This window comes from Mobula hypostoma, chromosome 18, assembly GCF_963921235.1.
Source record: "Mobula hypostoma chromosome 18, sMobHyp1.1, whole genome shotgun sequence".
NCBI lineage: Eukaryota > Metazoa > Chordata > Chondrichthyes > Myliobatiformes > Myliobatidae > Mobula > Mobula hypostoma.
In genome coordinates, this window is record NC_086114.1 from 41,231,070 (window position 1) to 41,250,730 (window position 19,661).

General features: G+C 43.7%; 1 protein-coding gene across 4 annotated transcripts in view; it reads left to right on the plus strand.

Annotated features, from left to right (window-relative positions):
• Positions 1 to 19,661, plus strand: part of pik3ap1 (phosphoinositide-3-kinase adaptor protein 1) — a 152,825-nt gene that overhangs the window by 58,500 nt on the left and 74,664 nt on the right. For all 4 annotated transcript variants that reach the window (XM_063070789.1, XM_063070793.1, XM_063070790.1 and 1 more), the window contains exons 3-5: positions 11,807 to 11,970; positions 15,754 to 15,898; positions 17,243 to 17,385. In XM_063070789.1, coding sequence (XP_062926859.1) covers positions 11,807 to 11,970; positions 15,754 to 15,898; positions 17,243 to 17,385 — 452 coding nt within the window. The remainder of the gene's footprint in view (positions 1 to 11,806; positions 11,971 to 15,753; positions 15,899 to 17,242; positions 17,386 to 19,661) is intronic.

Genomic DNA, 19,661 nt, shown 5'->3' on the forward strand with positions numbered 1-19,661 from the left:
AAGAAAATGCCCCCTTTGGTTGGCCCCCGAGAGGTTGCTGTGTGCGAATACAACGCCATCTTACCGGAAGGCAAAAAACAAATGCCTGTGATGTTCCAGCCATTTCCTAGATGTGGTTGCAAACTGATATGAATTAAATATTCCAGTATCCCTAACATTTAGAAGAGACAGGGGCAATGGAAAAGAAAAAACAGTAGCCCTGGTTTTAAGTCGTGCACTAAAGGTCGCAAAAAGAAATGACTTTGCACATGAAAATCTACATGGTTTGGCTGGAGCTAAAATGAAAAGGATAGATGTTGGCTCGAAGACAGGAATTGTGGTCGAGCTGTAGATCGGGACATTACAAGATGATGTTATTGGCAGTAACCTGAATATTTTAGTCTACATATTGACTGGGCAAATGCATTTATGGTGTGCTTCATTGATGGCTTGTTTGGAGAAAATGGTGTAGTTCATGGTCTCAAATGTGAATGAAGGAAAGTGGGAAATCTTCAACTGTGAGCCGGCAATGGTAGACTGGGAAGCAGTAAGTCAGCAATAAACAACTTTTAAACTATTCAATGGTGGAGGGTAAATGTAAATCTAGCATTTTAAAGAAGAAGGAGAAAGAATGCTGGAAGTTCCTGACAGGTTAGCTGAACATCAGCACGAGGGACAATATTGGAGTCCGTGGGAAACAGCATGATAACGGGGCACTTGAGAAGTATCAACAGGATTAGACAAAGTCTGTGTGGATTTATGAAAGGAAAGTCATGTTAGATAAGCCTACTGGAGATCTTAGGGCTGTAACTAGTAACACAAATCCAATGGATGTGGTGTATTTGAATTTTCAGAAAGAATTGGTATATTTTATTGTCACATCTGCTTAGATACAGTAAAAAGACTGTCTTGCATACTGTTCATACAGATCAAATCATTACACAGTGCTGTGAGGTAGAACAAAGTAAACTAATAACCAAATGCAGAATAAAGTGTAACAGATACAGAGAAAGTGTCATGCAGGTAAATGATAAAGTGCAAGATTATATGAAGGCAGATTGTGAGATCCAGGATCATATTAACATACTAGGCAACCATTATATAGTAACACACACAAAATGCTGGAGGAACTCAGCAGGCCAGGCAACATCTATGGAAAAAAGCATAGTCAATGTTTTGGGCTGAAACCCTTCAAAGGTCCTGCCAAAGGGTTTTGGCCCGAAACGTCGAATGGACTTTTTTCCATAGATGCTGCCTGGCCTGCTGAGTTCCTCCAGCATTTTGTGCATGTTGCCCGGATTTCCAGCATCTGCAGATTTTCTCTTGTTTGTGATTTGTTTAACCATTATATAGTCTTAGTGGGGTTCGCACTTTCAGTCTTTTCTATCTTCTGCAGTGCACAAAAAGCTGGAGAAACTCTGCAGATCAGGCAGGATCTATGAAGGGGAATAAATAACTAGCATTTCAGGCCAAGATCCTTTAACTTCTGCCTAATCGAAGGGGGCGAAAGAGTGGATGTCCTGGATGGGTGGGGGGGTCTGTGAATATGCTGGCTGCTGTACTCAATAGTGAGAGGTATCGACAGAATTCATGGAGGTGAGGCTGGTGTTCCGTGGTGTGCTAAGCTGTGTCCACAACTCTGTGCAATTTCTTGTGGTCAGTTACAGAACAATTACCGTGAAAAGCCGAAATGCACCCAGATAGGATATGATTTCTGTGGTACATGATTAAAAATTGGTATGGGTTGACGAAGACATGCCAAATTCCTTAAGTCTCCTGAGGAAGTAGAGGCATTGGTGAGCTTTCTTGGCCACAGAGTCCATGTAGTTGGACCACGACCGGCTATTTGGTGATGTTCACTCCTAGTAGCTTGAAGCTCAATCCTCTTGTCCTCAACAACATTGATGTAGACAGGAGTATGTGCAGCATCCACTTTCTGAAGGCAATGACCACCTCTTTTGTTTTGCTGACATTGAGGGAAAGGTTGTTGTCCTGACATCATGTCACTGAGCTCTCAATTTCCTTGCTGTGCACTGACTCATCATTATCTGAGATTTGGCCCACTACAGTATTATCATCTGCAAACTTGTAGATGGAGATAGAGCAGACTCTAACTGCATAGTAGTGACTGTATAACCAGTAGGGTAGGGGCCAGTGCGATCTGCAGTTTTCTCTCTTGATAAGGTCCCACTAAAAATGTGTGATGAAAATTTCAGGTGCTTGGGATTAGTGGTGATATTCTAGCATGGGTTGTAACCTGGTTGATAAGGAAACAGTCGGGATATAGGGATCTTTTAGGGGTGTTAATGGGGGTTACCAGGATCAGTGGATGGGCACAAGCTCTTCACAATGTATGTTAATGACTCAGCTGAAACCACACCTGGAATATTGTGGTAGTGTTAATCTCCACAGCAGAGAGTTGTAAACTTAGTCAGCTCCATGATGAGCACTAGACTCCATATTATTCAGAATATCTTCATCAAGCCTTACCTCAAGAAGGCAGCATCCATCGTTAAGGACCCCTTTCACCTAAGTCATGCCTTGTTCTCATTGCTATCATCAGGAAGGAGGTACAGAAGCCTGAAGGCACACACTGAATGATTCAAGTACAGCTTCTTCCCCTCTGCCATCTGTTTTCTGAATGGGCATTGAACCCATGAACACTACCTCACCATTTCTTTATTTCTATTTTTGCACTACTTGTTTAATTTAACTATTTTATAAATACTGTAATTCACAGTTTTTTTTCTCTCTGTTCTTATGTATAGCATAGTACTGCTGCAGCAGAGTCAGCAAATTTCATGACATATGCCAGTGATATTCAACCTGATTCTGATGTACTGGCAAAGAGGGATGCAATAAAGATTTCCCAGACTGATTGCTAGGATGGTGGGTTGATGGGACCTGTGTTCACTGAAGAGTAAATCTCGGTGAAACGTACAAAACTCCTACAGCTTTCAGGAGGCTAGACACAGGTGAGGTGTTTCACTTTGCTGGAGAATCTTGAACCAATGTCAAAGTCTTAGGCCAACGGTTAGACATTTGAGACTGAGGAGAGGAGAAATACCTTTACTCAGATGGTGGTAAGCTTGTTAAGTTCTCTACTTCAGACAATTACAGAGGCCAAGTGGCTAAATATATTTCAGAATGAGGTGGGCAGGTTTCTAGCCACAAGTGGCATCCCTGGGCATCAAAAGAGAGCAGGACTGTGGTATTGAGAGTGAAGACTAACCTATTGAATAGTGGAGCAAGCTTGAAGGCCTGTTCCTGTTCTTTTATTCTGTTTCTATCTTTACGATAAATATATAAGACAAGAAGCAAGAGCCCTTTGATTTTATTAAGCCATTCATCAAGATTATCTGTTCTCTCAGAATCCATTTTCCTGTACTATCCCCGTATCTTCAGGTTCCCTTAATATGTAGAGACCCATGCACTTCAGGTGGCAGTGAGTGTGATATCTGAGCATTCACAGTCCTCCATCATAAAGGTTCACCACATTCCAAGTGAAGAAATCTTTTCTCTCCTCAGTCCTAAGTGGCCAAACCCTTACTCATAAATTTTGTCCCATTCCTGGACCTTTCACTCAGGGCAAACATTCTCAATGCCTCTGGACTGTCCAGCTATTCAACACTTCTCTAAGTATTATTGAAATCCCTCATTCTTCTCAGCTCTAGGGAACTCGGATCTAGTCTATTCGTTCTTTCTTGATGCAGTGATCTCACCATACCGTCAGCCAATCTACTGAATCTTCTTTGCAGTTCCTTACTGGCAAGCTAATCCTTTCTTAACTAAGGAGACCAAAGCTCTGCAGTGTACTCTACCTTCAATCTTCCCAAGGCCCATTGCAATTGTTAAGACTTCCTTTCTCCTGTAACCAAACTCCTCTGTGTAAAGGTTACCACACCATTTGTCCTCCCAGTCACTTGGTACACCAGTGTTTTGTGTACAGGCACTTTCACATTGCTACTGACATTAATGTTAACCATCCTCTCACCAGTTATTATCTGCTCTCCTTCTCTGTTCTCTGAATCAAAGTGGGTGACTTCACATAATCCCACATTTTATTCCATCTGCCCACTTCTCAACCGGCTGTGCCTCATGTGTCAGTGCCTGTCTCTGCTTTTAGGCTGGAAGACGATTCAGCAGATTATATCTGGCACCTGTACAATGATCCCAGCAAAGTGAATGGGGGAGTAAGCTTCTGGGAGGATTGCAAATAAAGTGCTTTTTTTCTTTCAAAATAATTTCAATAATTTTAATTTTGAATGCACGTTTTTATTTTATTCTGATCATTTTAAAAGTATTTTTGTTGGCTCTAATGCTTTTAATATTTTATTTTCAATGAGCAAGGATTGTTTTTAAGGTCAAAGATGTTCAGTCGTTGTAGCAGTTGATGTGGGTACTGAGCCTGCAGTCAGGGCCTCACTGGCTGTCAAGACCATTGTGAGTGGGTTGGGTAGTATTTTGGCATTAGGTGGATATAGCAGATATTGATTCAAACAAGAACTAATCTTCAGTTCTTACTGTAAATGCAAATAAGTTCAGGACGTTTGCAATTAGCCTTCAGTTTTTATTGTAAATTGTGAGCAGTAAATTGAAGTTAAACTGGCCTACAGACTAAGATAGCATATGCGACAGACAGATGTAGGTCCCTTACAGTCAGAAACAGGAACAAGGACATGGCAGACCAATTGAATAACTACTTTGGTTCTGTCTTCACTAAGGAGGACATAAATAATCTTCCGGAAATAGTAGGGGACCGAGGGTCTAGTGAGATGGAGGAACTGAGGGAAATACATGTTAGTAGGGAAGTGGTGTTAGGTAAATTGAAGGGATTAAAGGCAGATAAATCCCCAGGGCCAGATGGTCTGCGTCCCAGACTGCTTAAGGAAGTAGCCCAAGAAATAGTGGATGCATTAGTGATAATTTTTCAAAACTCTTTAGATTCTGGATTAGTTCTTGAGGATTGGAGGGTGGCTAATGTAACCCCACTTTTTAAAAAAGGAGGGAGAGAGAAAGCGGGGAATTATAGACCAGTTAGCCTGACATCAGTGGTGGAGAAAATGCTAGAGTCAGTTATCAAGGATGTGATAACAGCACATTTGGAAAGTGGTGAAATCATTGGACAAAGTCAGCATAGATTTGTGAAAGGAAAATCGTGTCTGACGAATCTCATAGAATTTTTTGAGGATGTAACTAGTAGAGTGGATAGGGGAGAACCAGTGGATGTGGTATATTTGGACTTTCAAAAGGCTTTTGACAAGGTCCCACACAGGAGATTAGTGTGCAAGCTTAAAGCACACAATGTTGGGGGTAGGGTATTGATGTGGATAGAGAATTGGTTGGCAGACAGGAAGCAAAGAGTGGGAATAAACGGGGCCTTTTCAGAATGGCAGGCAGTGACTAGTGGGGTACCGCAAGGCTCAGTGCTGGGACCCCAGTTGTTTACAATATATATTAATGACTTAGACGAGGGAATTAAATGCAGCATCTCCAAATTTGCGGATGACACGAAGCTGGGCAGCAGTGTTAACTGTGAGGAGGATGCTAAGAGGATTCAGGGTGACTTGGATAGGTTAGGTGAGTGGGCAAATTCATGGCAGATGCAATTTAATGTGGATAAATGTGAGGTTATCCACTTTGGTGGCAGGAACAGGAAAACAGATTATTATCTGAATGGTGGCCGATTAGGAAAAGGGGAGGTGCAACGAGACCTGGGTGTCATTGTACACCAGTCATTGAAAGTGGGCATGCAGGTACAGCAGGTGGTGAAAAAGGCGAATGGTATGCTGGCATTCATAGCAAGAGGATTCGAGTACAGGAGCAGGGAGGTACTACTGCAGTTGTACAAGGCCTTGGTGAGACCACATCTGGAGTATTGGGTGCAGTTTTGGTCCCCTAATCTGAGGAAAGACATTCTTGCCATAGATGGAGTACAAAGAAGGTTCACCAGATTGATTCCTGGGATGGCAGGACTTTCATATGATGAAAGACTGGATCGACTAGGCTTATACTCTCTGGAATTTAGAAGATTGAGGGGGGATCTTATTGAAATGTATAAAATTCTAAAGGGATTGGACAGGCTAGATGTAGGAAGATTGTTCCTGATTTTGGGGAAGTCCAGAACGAGGGGTCACAGTTTGAGGATAAAAGGGAAGCCTTTTAGGACTGAGATTAGGAAAAACTTCTTCACACAGAGAGTGATGAATCTGTGGAATTCTCTGCGACATGAAACAGTCGAGGCCAGTTCACTGGCTATATTTAAGAGGGAGTTAGATATGGCCCTTGTGGCTAAAGGGATCAGAGGGTATGGAGAGAAGGTAGGTACAGGGTTCTGAGTTGGATGATCAGCCATGATCATACTGAATGGCGGTGCAGGCTCGAAGGGCCGAATGGCCTACTCCTGCACCTATTTTCTATGTTTCTATGTTACAGTCAAACGTTAAGACAACAGGGTTGTGTTAGTTGGCTTGCATCAAAGCAGGCAACATGGCTAATTTATTTGCACCATTGTGACTGAGTTCAAGCTGGCAGGCCAGACAGATGTTGTCATTTAGTATATTAAACGTGGTCACAGATATAGGCCATCAATAGTTTTTGTGAGCTTATCATATTTGTGTCCTCAGAGACAGCCCTGACAACATTAATTTTGGGTGTCTCACTCTTTGTTGTGTCATGTACCCCGTGACAGGTTAAAGAACCATCAGAAATGGAAAATACTTTGGAGTCCAGTATTGCTATTAACTAATGGTATTTGTTAGTAACTATGCAATACAGTAATAAGTACAGATATATCAAACAGGTTAGCAATGATTATATATATTTATGTGGAAATATATGAAAACCAAGCTCCTTCAAGTCTAGGGTAAATAGATAGTCTTACGATGATGAGTAAAGTTCAGTTCAGTTTGTGGTATTGAGTTCAGTAGTGATGGAGAGAGAGAGGGAGAGATTTGAGCCTTCAGGTGAGCTGACGCCACCGATCTTCCCGTTGTCCTCCAAAATACTTTAGAAGTCACCGACTGTGACCACAACAAAGGGGACCGTTCTTCCGTGGTGGGATTATCAACCCAGGCGAGGTTCGGACATGCATAACTCCCCACTGGTCACACTGTTTTCACACTGCGAGAGCCACTGATTGATCCGCCTGACCGATCCTCCAAAATCCACCTTTTCTGTGGGCACAACAAAGCTCATTTAGTGTCCAAAACCATGTGTCTGTAGGTCTAACAGCTGACCTATTTATCTCACCGTGCTGAACACCAGCTGTCCATCAAGCAGCTCCTCCCTTCTCTCTCTGTGAAAACTTGGAAACTGCCAGTATCCTTGCAAAAGTGTAAACAAACTGTGAGCAGTCTTCACCTCTCTCTTTCTTTTTCTCTCTTTTTAACAAGGTGTCTGTGTTCCACAACTCACTGTCTCTCTTTTCAAAAGCACAGTTCATAGGGGTAATTCAGGACCCCGTCACAGTTGTCAAAAGTTTTTTTTGGAATATTTGTATTAATTTGTTTCTGCTAAAGGTGTTAGGACCTTCAGAGGTGTCTTCTCAATTGCAATGTGTTTCCTGTATGTATCTCAAAGGAACCATTTGTCAAACCAAAGTATTGAAGTAAACAATGTTATTGTAACTATTGAATTGTATTGTATTAGCTACTGTCACGTTTGATCTTAAGAATATAAAAATGTGATGTACTTTTGGATTTGGGAGACTCTACTCAGAGTACCTCCAGAATGATTGTGATGAATAAATACTTCAGTGCCTCTCCATGACTTTGTTCATATATCACAATAATTGTAGGGCTGTCGGTGCTGAAACGCACTGTGCTGGGCTGGGCCATGCTGATTATCTATCTTGGACAATGAAGTAAATGTCACTCCAGTAGAACACCATGCATTAACTCAAATTCAATTGGAACTGACATATTAAATCTCTGATCTTTCGGAGATAGCTCTACGACAACAAACTGAAGGGGTTTCAGCAGATGTAACTCATGGTGGTGAAATTCCTGTGTAAGCAGGTTATTTGCAAATTTCTTCAAGTTAAAAGCAGCGACAACTTTGGTCTTATAGTTAGACTGAAGCTCTTTAGGGAATTCTGTGAGTGTGTGGTGTATGCAGGTGAGCGTACAGATTATTTTCTGGTGCAGTTGTGAATTTTACTTCCTCTTTTTGGGAAACTTCATGACGTTAATATTGGATAATATTATTGAAAGTTTGTTTCTTGTTAGTTACTCAGAAATGAGGGTGAATATAGCAACATGTGAATGAGCTGAAAATGCAGATAGCAATGCAGGACATAAGCAGAATGTCATATAGTCTTCAAGTATAAATCTTCATTGAACTATGTTTTTTCTTCCTATTTTTCAAGCAGTTCATGACCAAAATAATTTAATTTAATTTCAGCTTTAAAATTTGTATCTAATTTAGCATCAGTTTGAAAGTGTTATTATCTTTCAGCCTCTCTGTAGGTGTGTTAAGATTGTTTTCTCAACCCAGACGGCCCAAACAGCAGAAATAGATCCTATATACTTCTGAATACCCTTCAATATCTTGAAAACATCATTCAACTCATCTGTACCTCCTCACTCTGTGTTCCTGCAATTTCTCCTTATAATTAAACCTTTGAAGGCTTGGTATTATGTGGAGAACCCTCATTTTGCCTCACTTGCTCCAGGCCAATTGGTGCAATGAACCCACTAATTTACAGTGACCAGTTCCGCACATAGAGCTCCAGGCCAGGTCTAACCTTGGTTTTGGATAGTTTTAGCAAGCTATCAGTGTTTTGTACTCCATTCCTCCCAGTGTAATTATCTGTATTCTATGACACTTTCTGGTTAATTACTGCATTTCTAGATGACATTTTAATCTTGACCTCCAGTGCTGTCTCACACAGACTTGTTCTCCCTGTGACCGTGTGGATTTCCTCAGGGTGCTCTGGTTTCCTCCCACATTCCAAAGACATGCAGGTTGGTCAGTTAGTTGACTACTTAATCACTCCTGGTGCATAGGAAAGTGGTGTAAATACTGGAAATACAGGAAGAGGAAACTGAGTGTGGGAATTGAGTGCTTGATTCCTGAGTGGATTCTGTGCACCAAAGGGCCTGTTTCTGTGCTGTCTGACTCTGTGACTTGGATCTCTTGACCAAGTGAACACGGAGAACGATGACAGTACATCTGTTGCTGTTAACTCTCTGGCACTGCAGCATATTCCAAAGGTGCCCATATTGAACCATTGAAGGAGTCCTTTGCTGCTCAGTCAGTTATGGGTGGGAGGAAGGAACCAGAGAAGATATCCACCAAACTCAGGCAGGTGGAAGAATCAGTAGTCTCTTCAAAGAAATTAATGAGAAATATAAGCCATCGTTCGTTCCTGTTTGGTTACTATTTTGATCCCCAGCTTTAATATACCTGGAACGCTGTTGTGTACCACACTAGGGGACATAACAGATCGTGTCCAGCTTCTGTAAAATAGCTGCAGCTCTAGTCCCGGAAATGAGTAACACAGAGCAGCGTACGGCTCAGTAGTTTGGTTTTTAATCAGCCGTTTGGGATTAAACACATCGCTGTAGTCTCCCTTCCCAAATGCCTCATTGTAAATCTGCTTTAAGGTATTTTCAGAACAGAAATACTTAAAATCCATTGGACAAGGTAAGACAGGTCAGCGGCTGGAGAACAAGCATTTTCGGGTCTTGCACGACTGTACGTCCCTGTGAACTTTATTGTTCACATTGCTTCATGTGATCTACTCAACAAAAAACGATCTCTTTAACATGTAACATGTACAAGATTATTTGATGTACACAAGAGTAAAGGTGAATGAAACAATTGTTTCTCCAGATCTGATGCAGCACAAAAGCAAACAGAATGAGATAAAGAACACAATAATAAAAACATAATAAATATAAATGCATAAGATAGTTTATATACATCAATTGAATGTATGTGGCACTAGGCACAGGAGAGTCCGTAGAGGTATTGATGGTGGTGGGGTTGTTGATTAGATTCACTTCTGTGAGTCCGGTCGTCTTGACATGGATACTGCGTAGCCTTCTTCCTGATGGCAGTGGGACAAGCAGCCCTAGGCAGGGTGGGTGGAATCCTTTATGATGTTACTAGCCCTTTTCCGGCAACTTTATGTCTGTATGTCCTTGATGGTGGGTAGGCTAGTGCTGGTTAGGCACTGGGCAGTTTTAACCTCCCATTGTAGAGCCTTACTGTCTGCCATAGTGCAGTTTGCATACCATGCAGTGATGCTGTCTGCTGCAATCTGCCAAATGACATGAGTTTGAATGTGCGTTGTCGAGGTCTCTTCTGCCTCCTCAGAAAGCAGAGGCATTGGTGAGCTTTCCTGACTGTGTAGAATGTGTTCTGAGACCTTGAGGGTTTGTGCGAGATGCGCACTCCCAAAAGTCTGAAAGAGCTCGCAGTTTCCACTGCTGTGCCGCTGATGTAAAGAGGAATGTGAGCGCTGCGAGTTCTCTTGAAGTTGATAACCATTTCCTTGGTCTTGGTATTGAGCCCTAACTCAGAAAGACCCTCACCACCCTGTTCCTCTGGCTGTTTCCCCCCCCCCACCCCCCCCAATAAGATGCCATCCAATCTCTTGTCTCTAGTTTCAGGCACGTGCAAAGCTGTTTAAAAAAAATGCATGTAATTCTGGAACTATTCGTAATGATGGGAAAATGAAAAGTGGAAAACTTCTGTCTTGTAGATTCGCTTATTGCGAAAATGGGGAACTGCCACTGCAAACAGATTCTGAAAGTGTTTTCGGGTTTATTTAACTTTAACGACTCGCGAGCAAAGACCATTAACGATCTCCTGATGCATGTTATGCTGAATCGACTATACTGTTACCTCTATTTATAAAGACGGCCCTGATATTCAGATGGAAGGACACTCTTCCTGTTTGTTATTGAAAATCAAGAAAACTGCTGGATGTCTGAATTAAGAGCTGGCAATACTGGAAACATTCAGGTCAGGCAGTGTCTGTGTGGGAGAAACAGAGATATCGTTTCAGGTAGATGACTTTTAAATCAGAAATGAGAAAGTGGGAAATTGGATGTACTTTAACTGTCAGAGAAGGAGAGGGAGGAAAGAAGAGGGAAACAGGAACTTCTCTGATAGGAATGTCTGGGCATTATAAGTTCTGTTGGTGTCATCCGAGAGGGGGTGACAAATGCTTCTTCGTCGGAGCTGATCTGTCGGCAGGTGTGTAAACAGAGTATACTAAAGCAACCAATACCAGAGACGTGTAAACGCTGTAATCTGGAAAGAGAAAACAGGATGGTGGAAGGATTCAGCTGGTCGGGCAGCATCTGTGGAGTTCCAGAATCACAATAGAACTCTGTGATGTAGAATGCTGCAGTTACTTGAATAACTTGAACTGATTATTCAGATCTCAATATTCCAATATTGATATCAAAAACTGAAACATATGAAATAAGGGAGAGTTGGAATGTTCGAAGTACTCAGCAAGTGGGGTAACACCGGTGGAGAAACAAGCAGTGTGAATACTTTGGATCACCTTCCATCAGGACTAGACTGTTCTGACACAAACAACGAAGGCTGCTTATCTGATGAAATAGTCGAACTCAACATTGAGTCCTAAAGCAGTAAAATGGCCAGAGGAAGGTGGCGTGCTGTTTTTCGGGCAGACTTTGGGCTTCACTGGAATTGTGTGGGAGGTCAAAGCATGAATCTTATTTGCATGTGGGTTGGTTGTGTGTGCCGGTTTACAGTTTTGATGTGGACAATGTCTTCATCATTTGTTGCAATGATTGTGCCGATTTCGAAAGCAAGTTAACACGTGGATTTTCTAACTTCCCAGGCAACAGCAGAGACTCTGGCCTTGATACAACTGAATCAGAAGGAGATTATAAATTCGAAGTGCAGGGGAATTTGGCAAGATCAACAGAGGCTCCACATTTGTCATCTACTGCAGAACATCTTGAAAACATGGTGAAGGTTTTACCAGAGAGGATCCAGTGTGGGGTAGGTCACTGAGGCGCACGTGTTGACAGTCTCAGCCGAGGGAAAACGCGACCGACTGCTCACCTGGGGCAACTGGGCACAGTAGGAATCTGCACACACCACGAACCAGAGAGCAGAAGGAGGAGGGGTGTGATAGCAGAAGTTGGATGAGGAGGAGGAGTGAGATTTCAGAGAGTTCATCAGAGGAAGAAGAGATTGAGAAAAGAATGTTGGTGGCGGATGAACAGAGTGGTGGGGGGGAAGGAAAGAGTGAGGGAATAGGTGAGGAAGAGGAACTGAATGTTGAGGGTGATGGGGAGTGTGGCTGAGGAGAAGTGACGTTAAGGAGTGAGTAACGAGGGTACAGAGGTGGTGGGGAAGTGAGTGAGCAGGAGTTACATTGGGGTGCTGTGGGTGATGGAGGGTGAAGAAGGGAATTGGGAAGTGGAGCAGGGGTGGTGTACAACTTTGTGGGTTTGTTTGGGTGAAACGGGTTTATCTAACACTGTATCCTGAGCTGAAAAGAAGTGATGTCATTGAACCTTAAAGTTATCTTATGGGTTTTGACAGGGTGGGTGTTGGCAGGAATAATATTACCCCTGGCTGGAGGTAGGAGTCAGTCAAACGGTAATGAATCTGGAATGGTGTAGAAGTCCAGTCAGTGATTCTGTTCAAATCGGTGATAGATTTTTAGATGTAAAAAGAATTGAGGAGTTTAGAATGTGAGAGAGAGGAAGAGTAAGATAAAGGATGAGCAATGGTTTCACTGACTACGGGCCATTTGTACGGGGGATGATTGATAAGTTCGTGACCTAAGATAGAAGGAGTCAATTTTAGAAAACCTAGCATATTTATTTTTAAACATAGTCCCCTCTATATTGACACACTTAGTCCAGCGGTCGTGGAGCATACAGATCTTGGACCTCCAGAAAGTGTCCAGAGATGGGTAATTGATAAGTTTGTGGCCTAAGGTAGAAGGAGATGAGTTATACAGCTCTCGTTACATGCACGTACAGCTCAACTCTTTGAGTGATTATGCAGAAAGTTTGAAGTTAATAACTCATCTCCTTCTACCTCAGGCCACGAACATATCAATCACCCCTGATGAGTTATTAACTTCAAACTTTCTGCAAAATCACTCAAAAGTTGAACTGCATGTGCATGTAACGAGAGCTGTATAACTCATCTCCTTCTACCTTAGGCCAGGAACTTATCAATCACCCATGCTGTGGACACTTTCTGGAGGTCCAAGATCCGTATGCTCCACGACCGCTGGACTAAGTGTGTAAATGCTGGAGGGGACTATGTTGAAATATAAATGTGCTAGGTTTTCTAAACAACACACATCAAAATTGCTGGCGAACGCAGCAGGCCAGGCAGCATCTCTAGGAAGAGGTACAGTCAACATTTCAGGCCGAGACCCTTCATCAGGACTAACTGAAGGAACAGTTAGTAAGAGATTTGAAAGTGGGAGGGGGAGGGGGAGATCCAAAGTGATAGGAGAAGACAGGAGGGGGAGGGATGGAGCCAAGAGGTGGACAGGTGATTGGCAAAGGGGATATGAGGGGATCATGGGACAGGAGGCCCAGGGAGAAGGAAGGGGGGGGCCAGAGGATGGGCAAGGGGTATAGTCAGAGGGACAGAGGGAGAAAAAGGAGAGTGAGAGAAAGAATGTGTGTATAAAAATAAATAACGGATGGGGTACGAGGGGGAGGTGGGGCATTAGCGGAAGTTAGCGAAGTCAATGTTCATGGCATCAGGTTGGAGGCTACCCAGGCGGAATATAAGGTGTTGTTCCTCCAACCTGAGTTTGGCTTCATCTTTACGGTAGAGGAGGCTGTGGATAGACATGTCAGAATGGGAGTGGGATGTGGAATTAAAATATGTGGCCACTGGGAGATGCTGCTTTCTCTGGCGGACAGAGCATAGGTGTTCAGCAAAACGGTCTCCCAGTCTGCGTCGGGTCTCGCCAATATATAGAAGGCCACGTCGGGACGCAGTATATCACCCCAGCCGACTCACAGGTGAAGTGTCGCCTCACCTGGAAGGACTGTCTGTGGCCCTGAATGGTGGTAAGGGAGGAAGTGTAAGGGCATGTGTAGCACTTGTTCCGCTTACAAGGATAAGTGCCAGGAGGGAGATCAGTGGGGAGGGATGGGGGCACGAATGGACAAGGGAGTCGCGTAGGGAGCGATCCCTGTGGAAAGCGGGGGGGGGGGAGGGAAAGATGTGCTTAGTGGTGGGATCCCGTTGGAGGTGGCGGAAGTTACGGAGAATAATATGTTGGACCTGGAGGCTGGTGGGGTGGTAGGTGAGGACCAGGGGAACCCTATTCCTAGTGGGGTGGTAGGTGGATGGAGTGAGAGCAGATGTGCGTGAAATGGGGTAGGTGCATTTGAGAGCAGAGTTGATGGTGGAGGAAGGGAAGCCCCTTTCTTTAAAAAAGGAGGACATCTCCCTCGTCCTGGAATGAAAAGCCTCATCCTGAGAGCAGATGCGGCGGAAATGGAGGAATTGCGAGAAGGGGATGGCATTTTTGCAAAGGACAGGGTGAGAAGAGGAATAGTCCAGGTAGCTGTGAGAGTCAGTGGGCTTATAGTAGACATCAGTGGATAAGCTGTCTCCAGGGATAGAGACAGAAAGATCTAGAAAGGGGAGGGAGGTGTCGGATATGGACCAGGTAAACTTGAGGGCAGGGTGAAAGTTGGAGGCAAAGTTAATAAAGTCAACGAGCTCAGCATGCGTGCAGGAAGCAGCGCCAATGCAGTCGTCGATGTAGCGAAGGAAAAGTGGGGGACAGATACCAGAATAGGTTTGGAACATAGATTGTTCCACAAAGCCAACAAAAAGGCAGGCATAGCTAGGACCCGTATGGTGCCCATAGCTACACCTTTAGTTTGGAGGAAGTGGGAGGAGCCAAAGGAGAAATTATTAAGAGTAAGGACTAATTCCGCTAGACGTAGAAGAGTGGTGGTAGAGGGGAACTGATTAGGTCTGGAATCTAAAAAGAAGCGGAGAGCTTTGAGACCTTCCTGAAGGGGGATGGAAGTATATAGGGACTGGACATCCATGGTGAAAATAAAGCGGTGGGGGCCAGGGAACTTAAAATCATCGAAAAGTCTAAGAGCATGAGAAGTGTCACGAACATAGGTAGGAAGGGATTGAACAAGGGGGGGGATAAAATCGTGTTGAGGTATGCAGAAATGAGTTCGGTGGGGCAGGAGCAAGCTGAGACAATAGGTCTGCCAGGACAGGCAGATTTGTGGATCTTGGGTAGGAGGTAGAAACGGGAAGTGCGGGGTGTGGGAACTATAAGGTTGGTAGCAGTGGATGGGAGATCCCCTGAGCGGATAAAGTTGGTGATGGTGTGGGAGACAATGGCCTGGTGCTCCTTAGTGGAGTCACGATCGAGGGGTAAATAAGAGGAGGTATCCGCGAGTTGTCGCTGTGCCTCAGCAAGGTAGAGGTCAGTACGCCAGACTACAACAGCACCCCCCTTATCGGCGGGTTTAATAGTTAGGTTCGGATTAGTGCGGAGGGAGTGGAGAGCAGAGCATTCGGAAAGAGTAAGGTTGGAATGGGAACAAGGTACGGTGAAGTCGAGACGGTTGACGGTTTTCTAAAATTGACTCTTTCTACCTTAGGCCACGAGCTTATCAATCACCCCTCGTAAAGTGTTACTGGGCATTCTGCCTCGTGAAATAACTGGGGCCACACATTCTAGTTATCCTCAGCAAAGAGAGCAACATTTTGGAAATTCATTGGCATGGTCACGATGCCCATAATGTTATGTTTAATTTTCAGGTTCCACAGCCGGTTTTTGTTATTCTAAAGGTTAAACTGGACAGCAAAGTAAAAAATGAAATGGACTTTGCGATGGGTAAGAAGATGTCAGTCCGGGTCCCTGCGTTATTTGTCAATGAGTACACCCTGACGGCGGATGCACCAGGTACGGATCAGGTTTGGGAGCAAAAGCCCAAAAATGGCCAAGTGCGGTCTGAGCTTATGTTCGCATTCGGTTTTATTTCTCATCTTGAAGCCAATAATTTGCACAATTCCTCCTTCACCTTTTGATGCATTATTACTGACAGGAATAATGCTAAAACCTTAATACACAAGTGTATCACCACTACAGCAGCAGAGATGTCTGCAACGCATTTTCAATAAATCTTGAACTTGTGCTGGCTATTGTTAACATCTCTTTTCTGAATCTTGTTTTCTGTTATTTAACATTCAGGAATATAAGCCTGAAAATAAATGAAGTAACCCATGGTTTATGTGGGCCCTGACTGTGACATTAAATACCCAGCAGATGTGGGCTCAAGTCCTGCCAAAGCAAATTATGGGACTGTTTTCAGTGAATTATTCATGATGGAGGAGATTGTTACAGAGCTGTAGAGCACTGCAGAACAGAAACAAGCATTGCAGCCCACCACTTCCCAGCTGATCACTGTACCAGCCTACGCACGAGCACCATGTTAGAAAAAAAACATTTCTGAAATTTAGTCTTGAGTAAATTGTTACAAATTCATGAACTTCAACTTCTCACAGCCACCATCTCGCACAACAGAAAATTGTTTGCTGTGAGGAAATTGTGTAGCTGGCTTTTCCTTGCTCGTCCACTAACTGACTCTCATAAGTTACGGATGTTAAACAAAGAGGCCTTGAGTTTGTTCTCCAGCCCATTGGCTTCCCAACATCTCACAGGAGCCAAAAGATTCATCCATGTGGGTCTAGTACCCTGTTTGTTCACTCCCTCAGATTATACACCACCTGGATCTTATTTGGATTTTGGGCCCCAGTGACATCTAGAGTTGTGACTGTACTTTGTGTGATACATTACAATTTACATCTGTCAGTTGATTCTGCGCTACCATTATTGTTGCCTTAGTTATCAGAGGTAATTAGATAAATAGTTATTGAAGTCTTTGCTTCATTCACCCATGACCTTGGTCTTGTGCCTGATGATACTTTTGACATGTTGTTCCTGAGGTAACATTTTTAAAGACTTAGTCACTTATCACAACATATAAACCCCTCATCCCCAAAATGATTTCCAAATATATAAGGTGGAATTATACCTTCAAGGTTTGAGATTGTTTAATATAATTTCCTGCACACAAGGGTAGAAAAGAACAAAATATTTGTTACATCAAGCAACATTTCAACAACAAACTCTAAAATAGCTATTCCACCATAAAATGATTTGTTAAAATGAGTACCATTCCCATGCACTGGGAAAGATGATTGGATCTTTCTTTATAGAAATGTAACTTCTCTTCATGTTGGGCAGATATGTCACCTGGCATGGTTTCACTCACTGTCTACTCTGGAGATTTGAAAATATGTTCAGCATCTTTAATCTACTACACTGACATGGAAGAAATTGAAAATCTCTTGAAAAATGCCATCAACCCGGTGGAATTCATGTGCCAGGTAAGTAGTTCAGTGTTTGCAGTGGATTTAAACTAGCCAAATATGGCCACAAACATATGAGTGAGAACAATATTTGTTAGCTGATGGGCAAAGTTAAATGCTGAAATAAGAGACAGTTAGAGTAGAAGGTTAAGGGAAGATTTGAGAGAGAGGTTCGAAGCCATAAAAGGGGAGGATATTCTCTGAACCATGACTAGGGGTAACCAGACTATTACCAGGAGTGACACAGCTGTTTCCCACTCTATCTGGGAGGGACCTGGCCGCCCCCTGTGTCATGACCAGGAGGGACCCGGCCATTCCCTGGACTGCGACTGAGAGCGAAGTCTGTTCCCTAGACCACGAACAGAAGTGGCCTGGCCATTCCCTGGACCAGGACTGGGAGTGACCTGGCCATTTCTCAGACCGTGACTTAGCCATTACTCTGACCATGGTAGGGAGTATTCTGGTGCTTCCCTGTGACATTATAAGCTCACCCTCAGTGACATCTGTCCCATTAATGAATTTGGTATCAGTTTGCAGAGTGATATTTCTGAAAATTGAAAGCAGTGCCTGTAACCTCAGTGTACATGTTCTTGGATTGCTATTGGTTCCTTGTCTTCTCAGTCATTGATCCCCAAACGCTAGTGCTTTTGATCCTAGTTGTCCGAGCTTCTGTTGTGTCGCTTGTGTAGATGCTCAGTATAAGGTGGCTGGTGCAGTGCACAGTTTGCAGTGTTTATGAACACTTGGCCTTGTCATGTCTGACACAGACAACCTCACTGAGGTCAAGGCAGCTGGCACAGACAAAAATATAACATCAGGTTGTCAAAGTTCGCTCTGATGTCCAGAGCCGGGCAGAAAGTCAACGATCCAGTTACAAAAACAACAGGAATTCTGCAGATATGCAGATGTGTGTTGCTTGATCCAGTTACAAAGGGAGTAGTGGGTGGTGACGTTCAAATCCCTTCTGAGTTAAGTATGCACAAAGGTGTTAAGCTTGTTGGGTAAGGATGTGCTGTTGTCAGCAATGCTGCCTGACTTGCTTTGCAACATGTTATAGCACTAAGCCCTGCCACAACAGATAACTGGTTTGACACTTGATTTTGGACTACAGATGCTGCCTGGCCTGCTGCGTTCACCAGCAACTTTGATGTGTGTTGACTGATAGTTTTACGAAGGTTGTAATTCAATTTCTTGTGAAGGTCAAGGTTACTTGATTTGAATGTTGCAGATGTAGTAGGGAGTGGATGTCCTAGTTCATCCATGGTTTCTAGTTTGGGAACACCTGGCTTGTCCTCTTTGGTACACAGTCCTTGACATAATTGCTGATAGTGGTGACAAACTCATGAAAGCTGGCTGCAGTGTCTTTGAATATGGACCAACTCCAAGTTTCTTTATCTCCTCAGACCAGCACTGTACGGCTCTCTGTACTGGATGCTCATGTTTCCCCTTCTGTTTGTATGCAGGGGGAAGGAGCACAGCCTGTCGTCTGATGTAACAAAGTGCATGGCGGGATGGTGGCTGTTGCTAAGTAATTTGTATAGCAATGGTCCAGAACCATTGGTGGGACAGGAGAGGTGTTGGTAGTATTTTGGTGACACTCTTGAAGATGGCCTGTTTGATGTCATCAGAAATGATAAAAAGACCTCAGGGTATCCCGTTCCAAGGCCGTTGCCCATGGAGTAGGGGTTCATTGAGTGCAGGCTTGATACCTGCCTGAGGTGACATGTCGGCTACCGTCAGGGTAGCTGAAGTGATCTCCCATAGCAGGTAGTACAAGTGACATTTCACTGTTAGATATTCCAAGCCAGGTGAGCAAGAGCAGGCCAGGATCATCGTACCTGGGAGCCATGAGATGTTGTTTAAGAAGCATACCCCTCCACCTCTAACTTTGCTCGAAGCTTGGAGGGTTATGGGCCAAACATGGGCATGTCAGAGCAGCTTGGTGGGTGGCATGGATACGATGGGCCGAAGGGATTCCTTCCATACTACGTTAATTTATGATTCTATGATTCGTCATCTAAGCTGTGCTGTCACAACCATGGGAGTGCTTCATCACTCATACAGTATTGTGCAGAAGTCTCAGGCACATATATGGTTGGGAAAGGGGGAAGGGAGAGTGGAGGGAGCAGGTAGCACCAGAGGGACACACTGTAATGATTAATTAACTAAATGACCTTCAAATGACCTTGTCTGGTGTCTCAAGGCTGGGTGTATCTGCACCCATGGCCCCAACACCCCTGGTACTCCTTCTCTGTCACCTGACCCACACCCCTCCCGCTGTGTTCCACCCTCAC